The sequence below is a fragment of the Stegastes partitus genome, unplaced genomic scaffold (assembly GCF_000690725.1).
Source record: "Stegastes partitus isolate 25-593 unplaced genomic scaffold, Stegastes_partitus-1.0.2 Scaffold445, whole genome shotgun sequence".
In the NCBI taxonomy this organism is placed as follows: Eukaryota; Metazoa; Chordata; class Actinopteri; family Pomacentridae; genus Stegastes; species Stegastes partitus.
Genome location: NW_007578176.1, coordinates 167,074 through 188,662, shown reverse-complemented (window position 1 = coordinate 188,662; position 21,589 = coordinate 167,074). Strand labels below are relative to the sequence as shown.

The 21,589-nt window shown below is 39.8% G+C and overlaps 1 protein-coding gene across 1 annotated transcript in view; it reads right to left on the bottom strand.

Moving 5' to 3' along the window:
* Positions 1-915: 915 nt before the first annotated feature.
* Positions 916-21,589, bottom strand: part of hs3st4 (heparan sulfate (glucosamine) 3-O-sulfotransferase 4) — a 78,500-nt gene continuing 57,826 nt past the window's right edge. The window contains exon 2 of the mRNA XM_008286275.1: positions 916-1,603. Coding sequence (XP_008284497.1) covers positions 949-1,603 — 655 coding nt within the window. The 3' untranslated portion in view covers positions 916-948. The remainder of the gene's footprint in view (positions 1,604-21,589) is intronic.

Here is a 21,589-nt window from a genome sequence, read left to right as displayed (position 1 = left end):
CAAGAGGAGGGGTCACAAGGCAAACAGGACCGCAAGAGTTCGCTTGATATTTTGGGTGTGTTTTTGGCAGCGGGAAATTCTATTTTTCTTTTTTTTTTTTTTTTGTAGCTGTTCAAAATGCAGAATTGTTTTTATGCACAGGGCGTAGATGGATTGGATTCGTAAAATGATACCAAAACCACTGATACTGCACCACATCGGACTGCATTGTCATCAGTATGCTAATGTTCAACTGTGCAGTGAAACAATCCAATTATTGAGTGATGGCCACTGTACATCAGCTCTCTTATTGAATATGTGTGCAGTTAATGAGTGCAGAGCAACCAGAACAGTGACAGAGTAAATTAACACTTTGGTAAACTTAAAAGGATTGTCTCCACTCAGAATATGGACAACTGAAAAGATGAGCACATGTCAAAGGATTATAGTACTATATGTCTATCACCGTCTCTTTTCTCTCTCTTCTTAAGCAGCAGAACTGAGTTAAAAAGAAATAATGCAGAGCACTTCATGGCCTTAGCCATTGAAATAGAATATCTTTTGTACTGAATGCTGGTGAGTGGGTGTGAGGGCAACAAACTGCAGGAAAGTAAAGGGAGAAGAAACAGGCAGAGTTTACCCTTAGGGCTCATGAGGTAAGGACACTTAACTCATCGCATGCATTGCCATAGTCAACATGATTTTTTATATCAGTTCTATGCTTTAAAAACAAAAGGAATAAATCATCTCCTTTACACAAATATAAATATATTTTATGTTTAGTATATACAATAATGATTTGCCATCATCAAGAAAAAAGCATGTCAGTAAACTCTTGCTAATGGGTACAGACACAGCAAAGACAGCCATGATTGATTGGCGTGCTCAAGCACTCTCTCTGAAGAAGATGAAGCGAGACAGTAGTAGTTTTAGTGAGAAGGCTGGTGGTGTGGCTTGAGCCGTGCCATGCTAGTCCTGAGAGCTACGAGTTTCGCTGTCCTCCTCCAGCTCCCATTCAAAGTTCTGGCCAGTCATTTGGTAGAACATCATGTTAAAGGGTTTGTAGAACTTGTGCAGCCGCCGTATCACGTCCGGGTCAATTTTAGGGTGAGTTCTCCCTTTAGACTTGCCGAGGCATCTGGGAGTGCTGCTGTCCTCCGGCTTCTTCAGACACGGGAATCCTTTAGTTTTATTAAAGTAAAAGTGTTTGTCTGTGACAATCCGCTTCAGTCCCAAGAAGTCCTGCACTTTGGCCATCTCGCCCGCCGGGTCCACGATGAGCCTCTCCCCGCTGACAAAGTGCATTTGAGAGAGGGGGAAATACTGCATCCAGCTCTCCAGGTGAAGCGCATATATTCCTATACGCAAAGCACTCCACGAGGCATCTATAAGACCCAGCGTCCGGTTCTTAAAAGCCAGAACCTCGAAGGTGGGGATCTCGGGTTTCTTGGACAAAGTCTGCGTATAGTCCGAAATGGCTCTAGTGACAGGATTACGCACCACAATAATAAGCTTGATGTCCCTAGCCATGGAGTGGATGCGCTTCGGGGCATGGTTAGTCACAAAGTAGCTGGGTGTCTTCTCCATGGTGATCTGCCCCTCCAGCGTTGAAGGCATCAGGTCTCTGGGAACAGAAACAGCAAAGAAAGAGAGAAAGAAAGGGGGGGAGAAGAAAAAAAAAAAGGCAGCTTAGCACGGGAGCATGGTACAGTGCAAATGAAATACCCAAGGACACGGTGCAAGCAAATTTGGTACATTTATTAAGCAGTACATTATTTGAAATTACAAGTGAAAATAACTGTTATTATCACTGGACATTATGTTGTGAGGAGAAACATACAGCTAATTACATCCATGGAGTAATATGCGAGAGATAAAAGAAGGAAGATGAAACGGCAGGCAAGCAAGTATGCTCATTGCTTAATTGACTCCATCTGTGTTACTCCAGGAGCTGTTTTGGAACTTTAATAATGAGTTCACTGCATATCATTAATACTGGGGTGCCTGGGGTATTGTTTTGTCATACATTTATTATGCATGCTAGGCTCACACTCTGTGCAGGCAGTTTTATTTCTTATGCACATGCACTTCCTCGGTAATGGGTGCAGGCAGCTCTTTTCTTTTCCTCTTTGTACCACATTTAAGGTTAGGGGCTGTTCATTGAAGGCAGCAATGATTAATTATCAGATTCAAGGTGATAATTTGTAGTACAGTTGAAATGTCCCCAACTTGAGAAATTTATCTTGGGGGGTAACAGGAGGCCATTTACTAGTGACAAAAATATTATGTTCAGCTCAGGTCTGTGAGAACAAGTTGTAGGGAGAGGACAGTGCAGAGGCAAGTGTATCACACGCACAGAGGCAAAGCCTTGTTTCTGCAGTTTATATTTTTGTATCAATAATAAAGCATAGCAATCGCCTCAAGCAAATCCTTATCAAATGTTTACACTGATTTTCATTCCAATCCGTACTGTTTTCTTTGTTTGTAGGCTATGTGATTCAGTGCTAAATTGGTACATTAAATCCTCTGTGAGACATGCAGATTATTTAACTACTAACAAATACGAGCTCAGGAGCTAAAAAGAAGCAGGATCCATGCACACATAGGCTGTTTCCCCTCTACCCACCCCCCTCTACCAAATTAAGAAATGTTTCCTTGGAAATTAATGTATAAGCAGTCAACCAAAATCCAAACGATTCTATCCGGAGACTCCCAGAGTTGGTGGAGGAAATTCCTCCACGATTCCAGGATAAAAGCTATTTCCTTCTCCCTGCGATATTTTTTTCCATTAGGCTGCCCTGTACCACAAACCTACAGTTGTAACGATATAGTCACATCAATCATTTGCATCTTGGACATATTCTAAATTAACTGTTCTCCAGCAAAGAATCCAATTTACTCTGCTAAACATAAGAGCTGTTATGCACATATCGACCACCCTCACACACACACATGCACCCATGGATACTGGGCTGAAAGTCTCACAAGTGGCCTGGTAATTGCATCTCAGTAACAGTATTGCCTTCCTGATGGGTAATTTCCCTCCGGATTATGTTTGTCTCTTGACAGTATAGAACTGTGGTTACTTCTGGGCCTGTAATGGGATATTAAACATATCTACAGATAGCATGGTGACTAGAAAGAGTATTAGTTTTCATTATATTCCATCACTTTCCACACTTCCCCTTTTTACAGTAATGAATGGCTAAAGATTTTTCTAACCTTTCAAGGACTTCAGCTCTGTCTGCTATTTAACTCCAAAGTACAGTAGGTGGTCTGAGGAGGTAACATCACCATGCAGTAAAGACAAAAAAAAAAAAAGCTCAACTATACAACCGCGAATCACCTTGAAACAACCCGTATCCCACTGTATGGACATTAGCTGCAGCGTCTCACTGGCAATCTTTGGAGCATATCCAATTGACAGGACAGATGTATAGCGTTCAAGGTTACTTTTTTTTTTTTTTTTTTGAAGGGATGCGCACAACAAGCTATTGTCCTAATCGGGCCTCAACGCTAATCGGCGTACATTCAATTATAAAACAATGGAAACGACGCGAGCCAAGCGCTTTGTTATTGTGCTTTTGATTGGGAATCAGTCATGGATCATGTACATCCAAAATGTCAGCGTGGGACAGCGAGGCGGGACGGAAATCAAAATGCTGATAAACAAGCTAATTTCTTTGTGCATGGCAAATGACTCCTCTGGCCTTGCAGTCTAGTGGAACTGAAGTAAACAAGAGCAAACAGTTAACGCTCGCTTCTGTTTTTTTTTTTTTTTTCTCCACATCAGCTGCTCAGCTCAACACAGGTCATTCAGGTGGGTAGCTAAATAAAATCCATAGCGCTAAAGAGGCCCTGCTTACCATCTGCTGTTTACCGCCTCAGACCGAGAACATAGCACATAGCATTTATTTTCTTGCATTTCAACACATGTCCAAAGCTTTATTTACATAGCAAAGAGGAGTGTGAATACGCAGCAAAGGGGGCCTTCAGACTCGGTGTAACTTTTTAATGATCTCTACCTTAAGATAGTATTCGAGCATAGTAATTAACTGCTGCATGGCGCGTACAAATGTGCAAGTAAAAAAAAAAAAAAAAAGCAAAATGACAGCACATGCAAAATGTTTCTTATAGTTCGCTGCACAGGAAATAGCATATGGAGTCTCATCAGGAAACGCTGTTGTAACAAGATTCATTAAACACGGCTACAAAAAAAAAAAAACTATCCGAGCCAGTCAAATAAATAAATACAGAGAAAATCAACCTTTAAATCCACTTTTTTTTTTCCACTAGTACTGAGGTTGTGTACTCTAACTTAGGAAGGAAATCCATTTCACACCCACTCCACATGAAATTTAGATCTGGAGGATGCCCAGTCGTCTCTGAAGGTTGATTCATCATTCAGAACGCGGCGTATACCAAATCACATCAGATTTTTATTTTATTTTAATTTTTTTTTTCTTGTGTGTTTGTTAAGGCAGAAACTAATCTTCACAGATAATCACAACTCTTCATGCCTTAACGCCCACCGCAAAGAAAAAAGTGCCGTGGAACATGCCCAAGCGTTTAACTCAATGTTTCATTATGTTCTTTCAAACCGGTGCACGGGGGAATATTTTGAGGCATGATGAGGTGAGGGATCATGCTAATTTACATTCCCAGATACTAATAGGTCCAAGCTGTTTCTGGAGGAATAGAGTTTCTCCAGAGAAGCGTAGTTGTTTCTAATAAACTCTGGCAGCGGAATAAAAGACACCCTCCCTCCCTCCTTCCAGTCTCTCATTTGGATTGATCACATCTAAGCTGCTGTATCAATTCGTTGAGCTTCCTCCACGTCATGTCAAATACAATCAATTTTTTTTACTCAAAAGGACTCCTCTTATAGTCTCTTGGAGATGGTTCCAATGATGTGTGCAGACCCTTTAAATTATTCCTAAACAATACTATAATGATATTGAGGTGTGAATATTACACATGTCTGTTTTTGTTGTTGTTGTTAGCCAGTGTTGACTCAGTAAAAAAGAATCATTTTTCAGACATGAAGTGTCTGTCTGACTCTTACCATTTTGCTATTTGCAGAAGAAACACATTTTAGCCTTATTTAAGAGATAAAAGAGATGAAAAAAAGCATTATTTCAAGCAAACTAGCCCCTAACTTTGAGTGCAGACGCACAATCAAAAGAAAAAACGAATGCCAAATGTATTATACACCGAGCGCGGCTGCAAATATCAGTCGAGGGTGTAAGCGCCTATTCATCAACAACAGTCAGTCAGGACATTTGAAGTGAGAGATACTGTGGTCAGTTTGCAATGAATAATCCAATTATTTCACCCTGAGTGACATGTTTGTGATTACAGCAGCGCGGAGAACAAAGACATTGGTTTTACTGCAAAGCGGAGGAAAAAAAAAAAACAAAACAAAGCAAAAAAAAAAAACCACAAAGGTTGGTCAAATGAGTCATTCTGCTCGGCGCTCAACAAGTGGATGCGTACATGTTTGGCACAGATAAAAAAAAAAAAAAACAAGCCCACAGGCCAGAGCAAAGGGTCCTGGTGGGTCTGTTGTGGAGTGGGAGGCATTGTTTTGTCACGGTGAAGGTGCAACTTTTCAGGAGGAAAACAAACGCCGAGTACGCTGCCAGTCTGAGCGATCGCGTCGGGCACAAGTAAAATGGCGGAGAATTTGGTTTTGTTTTTTTTGTTTTCCTCCACCTGAATCTGACCTCTTAGCACCCGAGCGGAGCTGAAGTGTCCCTTTGGTGGGCTTGCCTTTGAGCTATCTGGATTTAGTTATGTAACATATAGACCTGCTTTAGGTCAAAGCAATTGTGGGAAATGAAAAAAAAAAATCAAAAAGTGTCATTCTGACTATAAGACTTGAGCGCCACAGAGCAGCGAAATGTTCTGCTACGTCCTCCTTTACATTCTTTAATTTGAATTGTAGATGTTTAATAAGGCTCAGCTACAAAGGCCGTCTTACCAGCACCCCGTTCATATCCTTTAATACATTCTTCACACAGTTGATATATTTTTGTGCTTTTCATGGCTCATCTTCAATCTTTTATCTCTTTCCTTGGTTGAATCCAAATCTTTTAGGCTAAATAGTTGTAAAAACAGGTGTAAAAATCTCTTTTTTTTTGTATTTCAAGCCATGAAAAGAGGTGATATGTTTGAATGCGTTTAATATTTTATCTGCATGTTACAACTTTTGACCAGAGAGACGGAGCACATTTGCCAGGGCCACTATAGATGTAAGTTATTTCAACTTTTAGTGTTTTTATCTTATGGTATGCTTCAGTTTTATGCACTTTATTTGCTGTCAGTGTGCCCTATCTTTAAAGTACTTACTCTTTGTGCGTTCAATCCTATTTTCCTTCTCTCATTTTTTAAAATATTTGGACAAGCGTGTTGTGCGGGTGTCGTCTTATCAGGATAAAAAAGGACGACAAAATACAGTCACAGGATGTTCCTCTGTTGAAACTCGTTCATAGATGTTCTGATTCAGCTTTAACATTGTGTTTTGTTTGTATTTCTAACATTTTCTGTATTATCCAACTAAAAAACAACAACCCAGTGTTTACGCCAAACTTATCCTCTCAATCATCGTCTTATTATTAGTGATGGGCTTTTTGTTTTTCCTGCTTTTTGTTGAGTCATGGATGAGATTTTCATTTTTTTCTCACCGGTTTGAAGTGGGTGGAGCTCAGCTGGACAAAGGTGATGTCACGTATTCGTGTGCACTATTTAGGAGTGTATGAATCAGAAATCCGAGGGACAGCAGTTAGTGGGCTGCTTGGTTGCTGTTAATCAAATCAGATGAAACCACACCCACACAGCTGTGATGAGACATTATTTTGATTCGTTTCAGATGCTTACAGTAAGTCTCCGATCATTGATTTAACCCCTAAAACTCCTTATTGTGTGTCAAAGTTACATATTCAGAATACTTTTCCCATTAAAATCATCCTTTCCTCCCTTAAATTACTTTAAATGTAACTACATTGCTTCCTCTAAAGTCCCTGCCTCTTGCTCGACTCACAGCCACTCGAGCACACCAGCTCACCTGTGATTCAATTCAATCCTGCATGGTGGCAAATTGTAATGTTGGCAGTTACACATGTTTGATCCAGAATCTGAAGAAGAATAATGACACATAAAGCTTTTGATTGTAAAATTTGCTCATGATGTGTCCTCTAGAAGTTAAATAAATACCATAAATACATGTTTATATAAAAAATATTAGATTTTCACCTGAGGAGGTCTTTTAAAAGTAGTTTAAAATCAAGTTTTTTTTTTTGGTTTTAATGCATTTGAGGCTTAACAATGTTTTTTTTGTCAAGACAGTGTCTCCAAATTGTTTAACCAGACTATCCTAATTGTGTGCTTATCATGGCGTCAGTCAGTGCAGCGCTTTTATCACCTCCGCCTTTACATTCCCCATTAATTAAACGTAACATTTTGAGGCTGGTGGAGGAATTTATGCTAAATTATCCTGTCATAAACTTCTCTGTTATTATTGTTAATCTCTCCTGAGTAAAGTAAGTTTTCAGTGACAAGCAAACCATGTCTGTTAAATGGCAAGAAGAACAAAACCGTGAGACTAATTAAAACACAACACAGCCTCCCCAGTCTAAATAAGCCCATTATACTTGTACTTCTGCGGGACTGTGGGCTTCGGCAGAATAGTTGAGGACAGAAGTGACAGCTGGTCCTGATCAAAACCTCATTCCCCACTCTCTTCCTGAGATCCCCTAAAGACCATCCCACTTCCAACAGTGGGCAAGCCAGGTACTTCTCTCCCCCACATCACCAGACTGCAGTGCTGAGATCTGAAGCTGTGTTCAGATGCCCTTTGGACATAAAACATCACGAAATAAAGCATGGCAATGAGGGATGCTATCAGGATGTTTGGAATGCTGCACCACCCTGCATCATTAGTCCACAACAGCGTATATGAGCGAGAAAATTAGTCTATTTTTAAACGTATTAAAGTCCACAGAGAGAGTGGAGGCAATCTTATCTTAAATCAAAGACTCCAAGGATATTGCTTTTTTTCCAACTGTCTAGTCTTAATGTTACTGGCTATAAAAAAAAAAAAAAAAGACACTGATTTCTCTTCATAAATCCAAACCTAAAATAAGATCCTTACATAAGGGCTCATCCGTGCTCTAATAAAACAACAGCAGTTTGCCACTCCTCTGAAAGATGATTGTCTTCTTTTATTGTTCTTTACTTGTTTGTTTATTTGCCTTTGGATGAGCTGATGAGAGCACTTCAGGCTACACTCATTCAATTTGATCACAATTGCCCTCAATATTCTGTTATTGATGTTGCCAGTACAAAAAAACAAGCTGTCGTGATGTGCTGGTCCCAGCGCTGAGGCGGCAGCGAAAACACACCCATAAAAAATGGGTGCGCTTCACCGTCACTGTCATTTATTTATAAAGTTGGAACGCAGGCAGACAACTAGCACCTGAAACACAACAGAACAACGAGCTGCTGTTTAATACCACGCGTTCCTGCGTAGAATATTAATGTTAACAGGTCGTATAATAGAAAACGACCTCCGGCGTTCTTTATTTCAAGTTTTAAATACAGTTGCTGTGAACATTTTGTCCTCTGTGTTTTAGTTTGAAAAAAAAATAAAATAGAATAAAGCACCTTCTTTTTGTATGAAACAACAAAGGGGCTTTTCATTCATCTCTGCATCTTCTGACATTATTCACACAAAGCGCTAAAAACCTTATCAAAATGCGTATTAGCTCAAAGAGAAGCACAAAACGGCCAGCTCTAATTGAAAGTCACACCTGAATACGTCAGAGTCAAAGGCTAAAATTTACATCCTGGAAATGTTGCAGATTCGGCTCAGTTAAGCAGAACCAATTAATATGACAGTTTGAACATGATAGATCTCCTTGCCTGAGAAAAATGGCAGACACTTCAGGATCCAATCATTTTAAGTTGACCGAAGACAAAACTCTGCACCTGTTTGGCTGCAGCATATGAGGCAACGTTTACATCAGCTCTCCTAATCATAGCTGTTACATGGCATAGTCATGAAAATGTATTAAGTGGGTTCTTGAGGTCCAAAATGTAGATATGTGTGTGCTGTTCCAGATGTAATTTGCAAAAATAAGAGGAATTCAAGGCGCTTGGTATACATTTAAGGCCCAGCTATGCTGCAGACGAAGCCTGCAGGGATACAGCATCTGACAAGATGACAAGACTGAAGGGCATCAGTAATTGTGTGGATAAACAAGTGGGTGCAGAAGATATAAACTGCTGCTTTTCATCAGAGCCATGCCATATGGCTCAAGCCATTAACAGAAACAAATGGAATAAAATGGATCATTAAAGTCACCAGATTAAGCCGCATCTGTGTCTGATTTCATTTTCTGTAACAGGAGAGCAAAAATGATTTTTGTTTAATTTTGAGTATGATATGAAGGTTTGTTGCTAATATATAATGTCCTCTAATGTCGCCAGCGCTCTCTTTTCCCCACAAGTGTGTTCTGTGAAAGTTCAACAGACTGATTTTATATCTAAAAGGTTTTTCTTTGACAGTATTATCAGTTAAACACCTGAACATTTCCAGGAAATTACATATTACAGTCACTATGTTTCCTCCATTTTTTCCCCCCTTCTTTTTCAATTCATTATGAAGCTGTAGGTCAGTGTGACACCACAAAGGAGAAGGCTGCACAAACTCTTTCTATTTTGTGCAAGACATTGGTGCATATATCCAGTAATACAGACAGAACTTTGGCAGCTTTCTCCTTTTAGAGAAGCCCAAGGTAACTCACAAAATGTCAAGAGGAATATCAAGGAAAAATTACAGCAGGCCAACTTGTTACTTTTGCCATTTCTCATATTACAGAAATTGGTAATGTTTGCCATAAAACTTTTGGGAAATGTCAGTGCTGGTCTCTGCTGATTCTGTATATTTTATCAACCTTTAGGTGTTTGACTACTTAATGCTTACTGGCTTTTTTTTTTCTCCCTTAAATGCATTTTTTTAAACCTAGAGTAAGACATTTATTTAAAGTATTCAATGAACACAACACACAGTTATGATTCAAATACATGTGGGCTCAAACACAAGCCCTTACTTCTTAATGCCTCCAAATGCTAAATGATACTGTTTGGTGTACATTAGCATCCATGTCTTCATCACTATCGATATGAGAAACAAAAACATAAATAACCATGTGCCTTCTTTATATTATTCTGTGAAAAAAATGCCTTTAAATATTATTAATTGCTGCAACAGCTGCAACAGAAATGTAAAAAAAAAAGCCCCACATAATGAACAGAAAGACATAAAATGCCGCTTGATTAACTGCCATGATTTTAAATGGCATGCCATTTTTGAATTTCAACTAATATGGAATACATTATGATTCAAGAGTCTCTGTCTACATAGTCCAATGCCATGAGTCTTTCATTTAATTCCTCATTGGACTCTGGCATCAAAGGGTTAGGTCAGATTTTTTTTTTTTGAAGTGGGGTTGTATGAAGTACTTTTTTCCATTTTCCATGCTATATTACCTACAGCAAATAGCAGTCCTCATGCCCCCAGTTTAGAGAGGCAAACATGAGAGCGGCACAGAAGCTAAGCGGAGAGCTGCCGTGGACAGGGTCAGCAGTTAAACGTATTTTAGCCACCTACAAAAATCAATTCAAGTGTATGCTATATTTTGAATATTTTCACCACTTTGCCGTGCTGTCAGACAGCCCCCTCTCTGACAGGGAACTGAAACTGTTACACCTCTCCATTCAAAGCCACCAGACTCCTTTGACAGAAACAGCAGTTCTATAGTAACTGTTCAAAACGTGGGACTTAATGATCTACCACTGCTTAGTTTGTTTGTTTTATTGTATGACTAAGGTGTTTTAACACATTAGTTTAATGAGAGAGGCGCACTACTGTTGTTTATTGAGTAGTGATGATGTGAAGATGATGAAGAAATTCTCCGCTGCTACCGTCTTGTTGATATATGAAAAAGTTTATTTAAACAAGTATACTGTCTCAGACGCCGGTGAGAGGATTCAAAGCCAAAAAGAATCACCCTCCAGAATAAACTCCTGACTTTTATTGGGGTGTTTCACGTAAAGCTAAGAAAGAACATTGGATTCATAGGCACATGAATTAGAACAGCAGATACCACACGACCAAGCAAGTTTGACAAAGTCAGGATTTGTTTTTGTTAGCTGGCTTGACAAAACCTACACTCTTTGTTAATCCAGGATTTCTTTACCAGACTCGCATAAAAGGGGGGATTTCGTGCATAATGTGACTTTTCTTAACTGACTTCAGTCAAATCAAAGCAACAATAATGTTAATGATTAAATACTCTCTGTGATAAATACCAATAGACTACTCAATTTTCTAACCAGTGTTCTACCAGCTCCGATACCAGCAGAGTAAAGACGAGAGAGCAAATCAGGACCAAAGGATGAAAACACAAGTTAACTATACGTTCAGCGTTTTCTGCATCACTAACTGTATACATGTAAGTTCCAGTAGCCACTCAATGCATCCACTGTGCAGTACTTAAACTGCCTGGCTTTCTTTAAAGGCATTGCTAACACACAGTTTAGCAAACCTTCTCACCTCAGCTGAGAATCGGTATCGCTTTTAGAGAACCGTCAGTGAAAGGGCGATGCTTTTTCACCATTGATTTAACTCCCAAACATAACCTCCTCCAGAGCAGGTTAGCTGTGCAGCATGAGTTACCATGGCGATCTAGCAGGTTAAGAAAGAGGCTTGAGGCTCAACACACCTAAACCTATTAATAGTGCTTTGCTAACTACCGCTGAAAAACATAAAAAGAGCATCGACGCGAACATTCTGTGAGGTAAAGTTACTGCTTTTGTCAAAGGAGTCTGGTGGCTTTGAAGAGAGCATAGATGGATATAATGACTTCAGTTCCTTGTCTGAAAAAGCTGTCTGATGGCAAGGTCAAGCCATGAAATAAATATATTGTACACCTGAAGTGATATTGATATTTTTAGCTTCTCCCAAACTGGTGACATGCCAACCGCCAGCTATTGTGCTGATAATGGATAAGCACAACCCCACTCCAAAAAAATCTGCTCTAAACCCTTAAATGTCCAACTTCAGCAATGATGATAACTGTTTCTAGCATGCAACTCCTGAGCCAGCGAAGAAGAGGTCAGGTTTTGATTACATGCATCACCTTGGTCTGACTAAAAAAAGAAGAACAAAAACAGAAAGAAAGATTTAGCAAATGATGTGTGTTTCCTCTTTGTTATGCATCCACTACGATCATTAACACTATGGGCTTTTATCTACACCGTCCCGTCTTGGTCTTTTCTATTTAATTTCTTTCATTCTAAATTGAATCATTTACGTGATTTAATGAAGAACAGCAGTGGACTAATAACTGAATAAAAACGTCATTGAATCGTAATTCTTCTGCATTTCCACTGCAGTGGCGTCTCCATCACTGGAAGTGCTTTGCAATGCCTTTTGACTCTTGTTTGACCTCTTGTTATAATGGCCATATGAGCAGCAGCACCCTGACATTGAAGAGCACTGGAATGCGTATTGATCCTGCCGTTGAAGCTGTAGAGCCGCTTGAGAAGCTATACATTGAAAAAAAAAAAAAAGAACGTATGGAAATGTTTTTTGTGTGTAATTTATAACTGCGAGTGGCCAGCAAAGTAAATGTGACGAGCTGAAGTGATCTTGTCTCTTGAGGAGAAGTGTGAGTCTGTTCTGTCTGGTGAGTGTGTCAGCCCGCTGGTGTGTGATTTTAGATGCCTTCAGGCGATGCACCACCATGATACTGTGCTGATGGCCCTTTGTAAACACTGTATTTCATTTAAAATATGGTGTGACTCATGTATGATATGTTATAGTAGCGCGTATTGACACGGCCATTACAATCTGTAAACTGTTCCAATTCCACTTTGCGCTGCAGGTGTGTTAATCCTTTTTTAATGTGATTTAGGCTTCTGTAATTTCATATCGAGGAATATGTGTGTGTCGTTTGGCTTGAGAATACATTATACTTTGTCTTTGGAAAGCCTCAAAGATTTTTTTTTTTACTCCCAACAGACAAAAGAGAGAAAAGACTGAGGAATGAAATAAACTGCATGTGTTACCTTTGTGCAAGAGATTTACCAGCTAGCTGTTTATACACAGTGCAGGTGTAGTGGGCTGCAAAGGCAACTTTAATACCAGTCAAACACAGTAGCACAAGTTAAATTCTTTTCAGCTGCTGTGCAGGGTCATCTGGGCCCATCTTACTACTGGCTGTAAAATATTAATGTTGGCTGTGGTGACAGAAAGTAGAAAAGGGATGGAAATGGCTCCTCGGTGAAATGTGGTGAACCCGTCGTTGCGAGGAAACCGGTTATCAATGCTAAATGTAGAATTCTAGGAGCTTCTTCAGTTCAGGTTAGTCTTGTTTTGTCAACCCGTTAGTAATCTTTCAAGCATTTAAGATCCCCGCAAGAGAACGCATGAACAAGAACAACAACACTGATTAGATAAGGACTGTGGCACCCAAGAAAGTGTAAAAAAATAAATCACCCAACACTATGAAAATATCACAGTGACATTTCCGTCCTCCTCCTTCTATAGATCATTATTGCATGTGATTCCAAATTAATTAAAAAGTAGGAAATAAAAGTAGCGGCTGACCCTTGCCAAACTGTGAATAATAAGCCGTGAATCCAGATGACAGCCAGTTAACAGAAGAGCACACTCTTCACAACAGAAAAAGAAGAAGTCACAGATTACCTGGATTTCAAAAAATGTGCAGGATAATCCGAGTTTTCCGCACAGTGCATTCAAAAAGCACAATATTTATCTGTTTTTTTTTTTTTTGTCTGCCTCCTAGATATTCTGCATTCATGAGGCTGTGGGCTGCCCTGAAGCAGTCTGGTGGAAAGGTGTTGCTGCCTGCATGTGCTGCTCACTTTAATGTTGGAGGCTTGTGTGAAATAAACTCACCAAAAAAAAAAGAAGTACTTTTTTACTAATCCTGTAAACAAAAAGTTGGTTGCATGAGAGAGAAAAAAAAAAAATACTAGCGCAGCAGAAGCATGGTTGGGTAAAGTAGGTGAACTATGAGAGTGACACGGAGCCTTTTTAAACAAGAGAGCGCTCTGAAACCACACGGCAGTTTGCATAAACATTCAGATTGTCATTTGCAAGAATAAACTATTGATTTTCCAAGTAAGCTCCTTTTCAACTAATTTCCATCATTGACAATACCGTTTATGAACCTTTAAAACCTCTAACCTCGTCTTGGCCCTGCTGTACCGCTTTATTGATTGTGCTGAGAGTGCACACATTGTGCTGAGATGAGAATCACTATTATTAACAATGCCCCCTTGAATATTAGGTGCAGCTGAGTGCATTAACGCATCTGAGGCGCGCACGCTGGGGCATTGCCCCGGCACATGTGGAAACTCACTTTGTCATCTGTGTGTTACGCGCCAACAGCTGGGACGGTCCGGAGGGAGCTCTAATTTAAAGAGCAGTCACAGGCTCAACAGTTGAAAATAAATTACTGCTGAGAGGTCCGAGAAATATAGTTTTTGAAGAAGAATTTATGGCTGTTTAAATGCAAAGGGGCCGCAAAATAACTGCGCTGCTGAATATCAATTAACTATAAAGCATTCTTCACATGCCAGCGTTTCTAAATGAAGTGTCACGGCTGAAATGTCGGCTGTATGTGAAGCAGTTAAAATGCAGTTAAAGTTGACGTTGTAATGCTTTGATTCTGCAAACAGATGAAACAACAAAAACTGTGTCAAAGATAATAATTTACAATAAATTCATTGTGGCAAAAAAAAAAAGAGAGAAAAGTTTTACTGCTAAAAAAGATGAGTTAAAATTAGCGTTCTTGTCAAAGTGCGTACATTTTAAAAACAGCATGTTATTTTATGCCCCCCCGTGATTTAAATTTGTGTCGGACTTAAAGGGAGGCAGAGATGTTTGTGCTGCAACATCTGGATGCAAGGAAATAGGCTGCTAAGAATGTTATAATCATGCAGACAAGGCCTAAGCTGTTCCATTATGGGCTAAGCTGACCTATCAGTGGGGCTTTTGCTAATCCAAATTGTGCTTTAGCTGGCAGAGATTGCTCAATTCAGCCAGTCAGTTGGGAGGGGTGAAAAGCTGAAATAGTTCACCACGCCATGTGAGCTGCTATCACTTATAAGATATGTATCTCCCGCTATCATATATGCACAAGAGCAAGATATGTTCCTTTTTTTTCCCCCTCCTTAAAAAAAAAGCTCATTTTCGTGACGGATAATTCACTTGCTTACCATTTAAATACCAGCTATGACCAGTTCAAAGTGCCGTAAGCGTGCTTTATTTGACACAAGCTTAATAGCCCCAGCTGCCATACTTACATCACACCCAAATCAGCTGAGTGACAGTTATATTTACAGCTGCAGACAGGGGCAAGCACAGAAAAAAAGGTTGTTTAATGTAAGAATTACTGTGTTGACTTGTTGAGGCCCTTAAACGCTTTTTCTTATGTCTGGCAAAAAAGCGTTTCTTTTTTCTTTTTAATGGTGCTTCTGTAATTTTAGGAGGATGCAAATTTGGCAGCCTTGAATTTGTGTTTGTCTTTGGGGTGTTTTTGTTTTTGCTCTGACTTTTGCACAGAGGCCAGCCACGAGGTTAGCTGTTTTATTCCAAGTCTGCGAGGTCTGACTGCGTCTAATATCGGCGGTTGGCTCCATAGATAGGCTGTGTTACCCAAGTTGACATGACACAGGGGAAATTAATTTGCTACAGCCATATAATGGTTGGTTATTTAATTACTGTTAGATTTAATCTAACACCTTAATCTCGGTGGGTTGCACTTCTCCTCGCAGTGTTTCATACCTGCAAAGACGGAAGGGATTAAAGGCAGGATTAGAGAGAGTCCACTATGAGCAGGACCTGACTCTGCAGTGTGAGTGGGTTCACTGTGCTGTCAGAAAGAAAGCATGAAAATAGCTACTAAACAACCACTCCACTAAATGTCTCTCTTTTTAGAGGAATGGCTTCCTATCATGGCATCTGAGCTTTCTGGTTTCTGTCATGTATATTTAATAATTTCCAAGATCAAAGCGAGCAACTTTTTCCCCTCCGCTCTCATGGACTCAAAGACTTGCAACCATAATATTAGTTGAACGCCAAAAAAACCTCCAAAGATCTCACTGCAGAGAAACCCTCCGCAAGACCTCTAACCTGTTTATTATGGCGGTTCCGCATTATTTCTGCTGGTTACAGCCCCCAAACCAACAGAAAGATACTCTTTATCGTAGGGGAAATGGACAGACAACACCTCAGCTGTGAAATGGTTGTTGCAAGTCATTGAACATCTCGCTGGTTTTCAATACTCAAGATGGGAGGAGATATGAGGATGTAATCCTTGAATGGATCCCGGTATAGCCCTCAGCACTTTGAGCAGCTTGTTTGAGCACTTCCAGTAAACCCCTGTACACACCCTTAATCTCCCCAGCAGAGGTAGTTTGACACAGCAAGTGAATCTGCCATAAACACACATCACAAATGCAGGATAATGTTTTAGAGATATACAGATTAGCTCATGTAATCCAGGCTGCCAAAGGGAGAGCTTAAAGAGAAATGTGTCAAATGTTTATAGATAGAATAAAACCAAATATTAAACCTTAATCTCCAGAGGCTTTTTTTTTTCTCTTTTTTTTCTATTGTTGTCCTCGCATGTTGTGTTCTATTCTTGGAGTATGGAGAAGATCAGCCATTCATTTAAATAGCAATAATGCATAAAACATGCTTCAGAAGATTATGGGAGAAAAGAGTTCTTTTTTTTTTAAATGTCGAACTCTACTTTTCATTTGTCTTAAAAACGCCGATCGACATAATGTGTCTTAGTCACTTGCACAGTCACATCAAACTCATTTCAGTTTAAATTAAAATTTGAATAAATGCCATTGATAAAAGAAAATCAAGTTACGACAAGAAAATTCAATGAATAAAGTCATGTCATCTTCACCAAGTAATTCTGTGGCATGACTGAGTGCTTCAGTCAACACGTAGCAATTTGCAATTAATTTAGAAGACAAGGGTGTTAAACATAAAAAAAACAAAAAACCCACACATCTGCTGTATTGAACATATCAACACAAGTTATTCTTTTGGGAGATTTGCAGCCACTTCACTGCTGTGTCAACTGGACAAGAGCGAAATAATAATAAAAAATAAATAAATAAAAAATACCGCTCATCGGTTTTAAACCTCATGCAGATCGAGCCAAAACACAGAATATCTTTTGTTGTTATGAATTTCGCCATTATAAGCATCCATCATTCTGTCCCCCCCTTTTAAATGGAAAACAGTGCCTATTGTTTAATATTTGTTACAAGGATTTACCATACATATTAACAAGGTTTTGTGAATATGAAAGCACATGTTTTAGTATTCCGCATAGGCCGTTTAGTGGAGGGCATGGAGGGTGGAGGCTGCAGCGTGGCGGAGGGGGGGCAATGAATTTCAAAATATAGCCAGTGATTAACTCCTTAGGCCAAGCGGTCACACTTTATCGCTCCCGCAAACTGCTTTGAGCATCATGAGGTCACATTTTCTCTCACAGCCAGTCAGAGAAATAAAGCTGAAACAACCACTGAATCTTCTGCACAAGAAAAGACACACATCTGGTCTGAAATTATGGTATGTTTGGGCCATATGACACCGTTTACTGGCACAGTAACAGTGGGTGAGAAATACATACGTTCAGGCGAACGCCGTGCATGCTTACAGATGTCTTTTGTAGTCAAAGGCGTTGGATGCATTAAAGTAAACAGCCCATGTATGACCAAACTGCTGTGGGTCATATGGTATATAGTAGTGTGACTACAGCACCATGGAAACCAGTTGCTTCCAGATAACGTGCTTGATGCTGAGGAAGCCATGCTGCTTGCTGTAGCTGCACCTGAGGCTGGCAGCAATGTGATGATCCATACGGCACCTCAACACCGCCTTTGGTTGCATCTTTGCACAAACTGCATCCTCAACCAGTTTCCACCGGGTGGAAGGATGAAATTGAATTGAGCTTAATGCCCTGGTGCAGGCCACATCAGTTGCTCCCAACACTTTTGGTCATGGCACGACAGTGTGAGGGTCCAAATTTGGCTGAACAGATATGAACCGCATTTGGCCGGTCATTCGTTGCCAAATCTGTGGCACAGCTTGGCTGTTTATTTGGACCACATCTCTGCCAATAAAATGTTGCTGACTGGATAATGCACTGAGAAGCACACTGTGCACAACGCTGCCCCTATGCACATACGTATCATCTGATAAATGCATTTTTGCATGTGTACACTCTATGATGTGTTGAGCCGAAGTCAGTTTTGTCACTGTAGCATGTCTGCCGGTATCTACTGTGTTAAAATGTAAATTAGTACCACATCTCTGAGCTTGTGGTAACAACCAAATTCCTATACACTGATTATAATTGAATATTTCATACCGACGGAGGTTCTGATGGACAGCATTTAAAGAAAAAAAATCGACCTAGTCAATTTTAAAGCAGAGCGATTCCTCCCTTACTGCATTGTTCTATATGTTACATGCATATTAATTTTCTCAGAAGCGTGCTGCTGACAGGAAAATCTCTTATCAATAACTAACTCTTAAAGCAGGTACACTTCCAAGACAGAGGATAAATGAGTTAAAGCAAATTATCCATATGGGCTGAGTAGCATGTTTTAATTACTTGTGAAACCTGCTCTGCTATCTCTAACACTCTGCATTTCACATCAGTATTCAATTAAGCACTGTGATCAGATGATTTGGCAGAGCAAACTGCATTGCGGCTTTTTGGTGCTTCTCCCGTTTTGTAATGTGAGAACACTTACACTGAAGGTATATTACAAAGAAGCGATATTTTTTTTCTAATGAATGTGGGCACATATGGATGTATATAGTGAAGATGTTTAAAAAAAAAAAAAAAAGTCTTTCAGATATGTTTTCTGTAACACATGGCACACTGAATGTTGTGATCACTTTAATCTTCTGTCTATCTTTGGAACAGAAAAAAAAAAAAAGGATGAAGATGTCGTCTTATCTCTGCCAGTAGTCAGGTTCCTCACAGCGCAGCCAGTTGTGTGTTACCATACATCATCATAACCACACAAAACCTCTTAACTGATTTATCATCCGTGAAAAACAGTCTTTGGTGTGTACACCAAGCTGACCAATCCTTGAACTCTCCATGTTACGCTGCAGTGAGTAGAGACCCTCCCCTTATATGAAAGAAACACTCAGCTCATTTGAAGAATCTAATTTCACTATCAATCCACACCCATAAATCGAATTGGACACCAGGGTGTGTAAAGTTATACAATAAATTAATTGCCTAATGACTCTTGCACATACAAGCAATATATTCTCATGATAGCAGCGTTAGAACAGAGGGCTTCTGAAAGGCTTACACTTTATTGGAAGGCTCACAAAAGCAGCGAACACGAGCCCCTTTGTAGCTCGCTGTTAGCAGAAGTGTCTTGTAATCTCGTAATGGCAGCTCAGATATCATTCGCGGCGCAACGTGACTTCGTATTTTCTTCAATAAGAATTTGTTTAGGCAATAAATGTGCGAGGAAATCTCAAAACAACTCCGCCGAAGGCCCTCTCCGGTGACTTTATCAGCTCATTCAAATGCCAAAGATGTGTTAAAGGAAAAACATAGTGAAGTGAGGTATGATTATCCACAAGTCAGAAATTTAGTGTAAATGAGGCTCCAGTGTGAAGTATGAAAAAAGGGAGGGCAGGAAAATCCAGCTGATATTTCATTTAGCGGTAATTAAGTGTTGCATTTATTTTATTTAATTATTTCTTTTTTTTCCGAGGAAGCCGTTGCCAAGAAGGCAGCTGTTTGTTTTATTGGCATAATTTCCAGAATACCGGTACCTAAATCACATTGTATGAATTTATTTCCTGGACCGAACGGATGCAACAATGATGCCTTCAAGTAGATTATTTGTTTGATTTGTGCACATAAAGCTGAGAACAAGCACAATGCCACCAGCGAGTTCTATTCACACCATTCGTCTACAGTGCCTTCTGTATAGGCGGGTTGATTCTTCTTTTTTTTCTTATCGTAGCTTGTAAATTACCACAACATATGTGCTCCCAGCTTTGAGGCAACGATTTGGGTAAAGGGGATGAGGCAGTGCTGGCACATGCACAAAACAAGTCAAGATGGACCACCATTTTTGTCTCTCATTGTGCAGTACTGTGTCCCTGGCTGCTGTTGTTTCTTAGAACAAATTAGTGCTTAATGAAAATAATTTCTTTGAGACCAGATTGCAAAAAACATGCATGGAGACATTGATTGTTGTGGAGGAATTGGACACACCGACACACACCCAATCCAACACCTTTGTGTTGTACTGGAATAGTGACAGTAAGCTGAGCCTTGTTGTCCAACATCTGTAATGCTCCCGTGGATGAATACAAGAAAAGATCCCTGCAGCCACTGTCCAAGCCCCTTAAAGACGAGCTGCGTTTTAATCCCTGTGATGCTGGTTGGATATGTTTAACAATCGCACGCAGGCAAGAGCAACAAAGAATATTTAACATCATACAACCCAGCCACACTTGCACTATACTCTTCACAGAACAGAATATGGTTGTTTTTGCTCCTTCTTTTGTTGGATTGCATTCATGTTTTTGTCAGCTTCTTGGAGCAGATGCTGGTGTAATTAATATTACACACCACAGTCATCTTTCACACAAGGATTTATGCTTCCTGGTTTCAGCTGGAAATATCAGCTGTTGACCTCTCCCACAGCTCGGACCTTGAAGAAATTATGAAACTAAGAGCGGTTTCAACAAGGATAATCTCAGCTGAACCGAAATGTGTACAGAGTTATTAATGTTTTTAATGGACAGTTTATATATCTGAGCATAGCAGTTAAAAGCCTGTCAGGAAGAATTTTCCCCTCAATTAATCCTCCGCTTGGTTGTTCACATGGTCACATTTCAAATGTGCATTTTCAAGTCAACAGGCACCACTAATCTTTACAAGCCCAGCTGAATGTTGTGTGCAAAACCTTGGCAATTTGCATGATTCATGTTAACACTCGCACACTGTAGAGGCATGCAATGTGTTGTTGGTTTCCCCGGTTGTAACAAGCTCAGGGAGAGTTCTGCCGCTTGTCTTGGGAAAGGTCTGTGAGCCAGGAGAATTTCAGGGCATATTATGAGAAACAATATTATCGCAAGCTCCACCTGATGATTGCCTCATTATAAATGGTCTCCACATTGACTTTTACCTCAGCAAGACAGAGGGCTATTAAAAGATGCTTTATTCTCCTTCTGGATGTTCATTATTTCTCACAGCTAAGGATGTTGACATCTCAAACAAAAACCCTGAAGTGACCAGCCTCAGGCCTGTCAGAGGGAATTCAGATAAGCTTCATATGCTTGTTTTTTTTGTTTTTTTATCCTCCACCCAAAAAGGATGAGGTACCATCATGATAATGTAATTTATGCAAACATGCATACTTCTTTCAAACACTGCATTGCTCAATTTGATCTTTGTCTAACCTGAAGAAGAGGAAACAAAGGTCTCTTTACATCTGCTTC